Genomic DNA, 6,355 nt, shown 5'->3' with positions numbered 1-6,355 from the left:
ACTGGGAGGGTACTGGGAGGGGATTGGGAGGCATTAGGTGACACTGGGAGGCACTGGCAGCACTGGGAAGGCACTGGGAGCACTGGGAAGGCACTGGGAAAGGATTAGGTGACACTGGGAAGGGACTGGGGGCCCTGAGAGACACTGGGCAGTACTGGGAGGGGATCAGCGAGCACTGGGGGGCACTGGGCCGTACTGGGAGAGGATCAAGGGGGGCCCTGGGAGGGGACTGGGGGCACTAGATGGCACTGGGAAGGCACTGGGAGGCACTGGGAGGGGAGCGGGGGGCACTGGGAAGCACTGGGAGAGGGTCAAGGCGTCCCTCGGACGGGATTGGGGACACTGGGAGGCACTGGGGGGCACTGGGACGTACTGGGAGAGGATCGAGGGGACTGGGGGCACTGGGAGGCACTGGGAGGCCACCAGGTGACACTGGGAGCACCACCAACCCTGGCAGCACAGGTGCCACCAGGGTGCCCATGGGTGACCCCAGGTGCCATTAGGTGACACTAGGTGGCCCCAGGTGACACTGGGGGTTACTGGGTGGCCCCAGGTGACACCAGGTGGCCCTAGGTGACACTGGGAGCACCACCAACCCTGGCACCATAGGTGCCACCAAGGTCCCCATGGGTGACCCCAGGAGCCATTAGATGCCACTGGGGCTCATTGGGTGACCCCAGGGTGACCGCAGGGTGACACTGGGTGACCCCAGGTGCCACCAGGTGGCTCCAAGTGACACTGGGAGCACCACCAACCCTGGCAGCACGGGTGCCACCAGGGTGCCCATGGGCGACCCCAGGAGCCATTAGATGCCACTGGGGCTCATTGGGTGACCCCAGGGTGACACCGGGGGTTACTGGGTGACACCAGGGGTTACCAGGTGACCCCGGGGTGACACTGGGTGACCCCAGGGTGACACTAGATGACCCCAACTACCCTTGGGAGACCCGGGGGAGCACCAGGAACCCTACAAACACCTACCACCAAGGGGGTTCAGATGCCTCCAAGGGGGTGCAGATGCCACCAAGGGGGTGCAGACGCCACCGGGGTGGGCACAGACGGCCCGGGGGGGCGTCCCGGGCGCCACCGAGGGTGACGGTGACGCGGGCGTCCCCGGCGCAGGCAGCATCGCCAAGCGGCTGAGCTCGGTGGGGGCGGAGAACACGGAGGAGAACCGCCGCTGGTACCGGCAGCTGCTCTTCACCGCCGACCAGCGCGTCGACCCCTGCATCGGCGGCGTCATCCTCTTCCACGAGACCCTCTACCAGAAGGCCGACGACGGGCGCCCCTTCCCCGCCGTCATCCGCGCCAAGGGCGGCCTCGTCGGCATCAAGGTGGGGGACGCGTGGGGACATCGGGGGACAGCGGGGGACRCGGAGGTGTTACGGGATGTGGAGATGTTGGGGGACGTGGAGGTGTTGTGGGACGTGGAGACGTTACGGGACGTGGAGATGGCGTAGGACATGGAGATGTAGAGAGGACACGGGGATGCTGAGGGACACAGAGGCGTTGAGGGGACATGGGGATGCTGGGGGACACGGAGATGTTGAGGGGACGTTGAGGGGACACGGAAATGTTGAGGGGACACGGAGACGTTGAGGGAACACAGGAACATCAAGAAAACGTGGAGATTTTGAGATGTTGGGAGACGTGGAGGTGTTGTGGGACGCGGAGATGTTACGTGACATGGAGATGTTGGGGGACATGGAGACGCAGAGAGGACATGGGGACGCTGGGGGACACAGAGACGTTGAGGGGACGCTGGGGGACACGAAGACGTTGAGGGGACACAGGAACGTCGGGAAGACGTGGAGATTTTGAGGTGTTGGGGGACGTGGAGGTGTTGTGGGACACGGAGATGTTACGGGACGTGGAGATGGTGTGGGATGTGGAGATGTTAGGGGATGTGGAGGTGTTGCGGGACGTGGAGACGCAGAGAGGACATGGGGACGTTGAAGGGACGTTGGGGGATGTTGAGGGGATGTTGGGGGACGTGGAGATGTTGAGGGGACACAGGAATGTTGGGAAGATGTGGAGATGTTGAGGGGATGTTGGGGGTATGAAGATGTGGGACACAGACGTTGTGGAAGGTGGAGACACAGAGGACGTGGGGATGTTGGACATGGAGACGTTGAGGGGACATTGGGGGACATGGAGGTGTTGAGCGGACATAGGAACGTTGGGAAGACGTGGAGACGTTGAGGAGATGCTGGGGGACGAGATACAGAGAGGACATAGGGACGTTGGGGGACACGGAGACATGGGGACGTGGAGATGTTGGGGGGACATAGGAATGTTGGGAGGACGCGGAGATGTTGGGGAACATGGTGATGGGGGACATGGAGACACAGGACATAGTGACGTTGGGGGACGCAGATGTTGAGGGGACATAAGAACGTTGGACATGGAGACGTTGGGAGATGTGGAGACGTTGAGGGGACACAGAAATGTCGGGAAGACGTGGAGATGTTGAGGGGAAATTGGGGGCAGGAAGAYGTTGGGGGACATGGAGATGTTAGGGGACGCAGAGATGTTGTGGGACACACGCGTTACGGGACGTGGAGACGCCGAGAGGACATGGGGATGTTGGACATGGAGACGTTGAGGGTGCACAGGGACATCAGGAGCACGGAGGCGTTGAGTGACCACAGGGATGTTTGGGCACATGGAGACGGGACATCGAGGGGATGCTGGGGGACGTGGGGACGTTGAGGGGACGCGGGGACACTAGGTGACATAGAGACGTTGGGATATGGATGTTGGGGAGACCCGAAGACACCGAGAGGACGTTGGAGGACACGAAGATATGGAGGGAGCACAGGAACGTTGAGGGGACGTGGAGACGTTGAGGGGACGCGGGGACGTTGGGGGACGTGGGGATGTCGAGGGGACACAGGGACGTTGGGGGACATGGAGACGTGAAGACCATGGAGGAACATCCGATGCGGAGACGTTGAGAAGACACAGGGCCGTTGGGGGGACGTGGAGATGTTGAGGGGACGTTGACATGGAGACATGGAGGTGACATTGGGGGATATAGAGGGGACACGAGAAGAACGACATCGAGGGGACGCGGGGACGTTGGGGACACGGGAGTATTGAGGGGACACAAGGACATCGGGGGGGGATGTTGGGGGACAGGTGGACGTTGGGGGGGGGGACGTTGGGGACATTAGGGCACCCGGGTGGCCACGGGGCCAGGCCAGCTCCCGGTGACAGTGTCCTGTCCCCCCCCCAGGTGGACAAGGGGGTCGTCCCCTTGGCTGGCACCAATGGTGAGACCACCACCCAAGGTGAGTGACCGTCCCCRRKGKYRTCYCYGTGTCCCCAAGGCTGKCCCCACGTCCCCTATGCCATCCCCGTGTCCCTAGGGTTGTCCCCAAGGCTGTCCCCAACATCATGTCCATGGCTCTCCCTGCGTGGTCCCCACCGGTGTCCCCGAGGTTGTCCCCGTGTCCCCAAGGCCGTCCTCATGTGCCATCCCCATGTCCCCAAGGCCATCCCCAATGTCCCCAAGATCTTCTCCATGACTTTCCCTGCGTGTTCCCTGCTGCTGTCCCCACCCGTGTCCCCAAGACTGTCCCCAAGATCATGTCCATGGCTCTCCCTGCGTGTTCCCCAATGCTGTCCCCATGTCCCATGTGCTATGTGCACGTCCCCAAGGCTGTCCCCACGTCCCCAAGGTCATCTCTGTGTCCCCAAGATCATCTTCATTGCTCTCCCTGCGTGTTCCTCACTGCTGTCCCCACCTGTGTCCCCAAGACTGTCACCACGTCCCATATGTCATCCCCACATCCCATATGCCGTCCCTGTGTCCCCAAGGCTGTCCCTGTGTCCCCAAGGCTGTCTCCATGTCCCCAAGGTCATCTCTGTGTCCCCAAGATCCTCTCCATGACTCTCCCTGCGTGTTCCCCGCTGCTGTCCCCACCCGTGTCCCCAAGACTGTCCCCAAGATCATGTCCATGGCTCTCCTTGCGTGTTCCCCAGTGCTGTCCCCAAGGCTGTCCCCATGTCCCATGTGCTATGTTCACGTCCCCAAGGCTGTCTCCATGTCCCCAAGGCCATCTCTATGTCCCCAAGATCATCTTCATTATTCTCCCTGCGTGTTCCTCGCTGCTGTCCCCACCTGTGTCCCCAAGGCCGTCCCCACGTCCCATATGCCATCCCCGTGTCCCCAAGGCTGTCCCCATGTCCCATATGCCATCCCCATGTCCCTAAGGCTGTCCCCGTGTCCCCAAGGCTGTCCCCACGTCTCATGCCACCTCCACGTCCCCAAGGCTCTCCCCGTGTCCCCAAGGCTGTCCCCACGTCCCATATGCCACCTCCGTGTCCCCAAGACTGTCCCCGTGTCCCCAAGACTGTCCCCACGTCCCATATGCCGTCCCCGTGTCCCCAAGGCCGTCCCCGTGTCCCCAAGACTGTCCCCACGTCCCATATACCATCCCCATGTCCCTAAGGCTGTCCCCGTGTCCCCAAGGCTGTCCCCACGTCCNGTCCCCGAGGTTGTCCCCGTGTCCCCAAGGCCGTCCTCATGTGCTATGTCCATGTCCCCAAGGCCATCCCCAATGTCCCCAAGATCTTCTCCATGACTCCCTGCGTGTTCCCCACCACTGTCCCCATGTCCCATGTGCTATGTCCACGTCCCCAAGGCCATCTCTGTGTCCCCAAGATCATCTTCATTACTCTCCCTGCGTGTTCCTCGCTGCTGTCCCCACCCGTGTCCCCAAGGCCGTCCCCGTGTCCCCAAGACCGTCCCCACGTCCCATATGCCATCCCCGTGTCCCCAAGGCTGTCCCCGTGTCCTATATGCCACTTCCATGTCCCCAAGGCTGTCCCCGTGTCCCCAAGGCTGTCCCCACGTCCCATATGCCGTCCCCGTGTCCCCAGGGCTGTCCCCATGTCCCCAAGACTGTCCCCACGTCCCGTATGCCACCTCCACGTCCCCAAGACTGTCCCCGTGTCCCTAAGACTGTCCCCATGTCCCGTATGCCACCTCCGTGTCCCCAAGGCCGTCCCCATGTCCCCAAGACTGTCCCCACATCCCATATGCCGCCCCCATGTCCCCAAGGCTGTCCCCGTGTCCCCAAGACTGTCCCCACGTCCTATATGCCACCTCCACGTCCTCAAGGCCGTCCCCGTGTCCCCAAGGCCGTCCCCACGTCCCGTACGCCACCTCCACGTCCCCAAGGCCATCCCCACCTCCCTGACGCCACCTGCGTCCCCGCGGCTCTCCCGGCGTGTTCTCCTCCGCCGTCCTCGCGACCCCGTCCCCCACGGTGTCCCCCGCGGTGTCCCCAGGCCTGGACGGGCTGATGGAGCGCTGCGCCCAGTACAAGAAGGACGGCGCCGACTTCGCCAAGTGGCGCTGCGTCCTCAAGATCTCGGAGCACACGCCGTCGCGCCTCGCCGTCCTGGAGAACGCCAACGTCCTCGCCCGCTACGCCAGCATCTGCCAGCAGGTCCGGCCCCGCGTCACCTCCCGGCGGCGCCGCGTCACCTCCCGGCGGCGTCGTGTCACCTCCCCGCGGCGTCATGGCGTCTCCCCGCGGCGTCGCGGCGTCTCCCCGTGGCATCTTTCTGCGTCGGTGCAGCCTGGTGGCACCAGCCTCATCTCACGGCTTGGCCTCGGCTCTTCCCGTGGTCTTTATGGTGTCCCCGTGTCACCTGCTGTCACCCCGGGGTGTCTGGGCACCTCCTGGTTGTTCCGCGGTGCTGGGTCGTGGTCTTTATGGTGGCCTTGTGTCACCTGCTGTCACCCCGGGGTGGTTGGGGACCTGCTGGTTGTGCCGCGGTGCTGGGTCGTGGTCTTTATGGTGGCCCCGTGTCACCTGGTGTCACCCTGGGGTGTCTGGGCACCTCCTGGCTGTGCCGCGGTGCTGGGTCGTGGTCTTTATGGTGTCCCCGTGTCACCTGGTGTCACCCCGGGGTGTCTGGGCACCTCCTGGCTGTGCCGCGGTGGTGGGTCGTGGTCTTTATGGTGTCCCCGTGTCACCTGCTGTCACCCCGGGGTGTCTGGGCACCTCCTGGTTGTTCCGCGGTGGTGGGTCGTGGTCTTTATGGTGTCCCCGTGTCACCTGCTGTCACCCCGGGGTGGCTGGGGACCTGCTGGTTGTGCTGCGGTGCTGGGTCGTGGTCTTTATGGTGGCCCCGTGTCACCTGCTGTCACATTGGGGTGGTTGGGGAGCTCCTGGTTGTGCCGCGGTGCTGGGTCGTGGTCTTTATGGTGTCCCCGTGTCACCTGGTGTCACCCCGGGGTGGTTGTGGACCTCCTGGTTGTGCCGTGGTGGTGGGTCGTGGTCTTTATGGTGTCCCCGTGTCACCTGGTGTCACATTGGGGTGGTTGGGGACCTCCTGG

The 6,355-nt window shown here is 63.5% G+C and overlaps 1 protein-coding gene across 1 annotated transcript; it reads left to right on the top strand.

Moving 5' to 3' along the window:
- Positions 1–941: 941 nt before the first annotated feature.
- Positions 942–5,649, top strand: LOC112966083 (fructose-bisphosphate aldolase A-like; the record flags this gene model as incomplete). The annotated part of the gene is made up of 3 exons (XM_026065782.1): positions 942–1,334; positions 3,239–3,293; positions 5,299–5,649. Coding segments are annotated over 3 exons (799 nt in total), but the record flags the coding sequence as incomplete, so codon positions are not given.
- Between the last annotated feature and the right edge of the window lie 706 nt (positions 5,650–6,355).

Source organism: Apteryx rowi, unplaced genomic scaffold (genome assembly GCF_003343035.1).
Source record: "Apteryx rowi isolate R43461 unplaced genomic scaffold, aptRow1 scaffold_2315, whole genome shotgun sequence".
Lineage (NCBI taxonomy): Eukaryota > Metazoa > Chordata > Aves > Apterygiformes > Apterygidae > Apteryx > Apteryx rowi.
The sequence above is the reverse complement of the archived record's forward strand: the minus strand, read 5'-3'. Positions and strand labels throughout refer to the sequence as shown.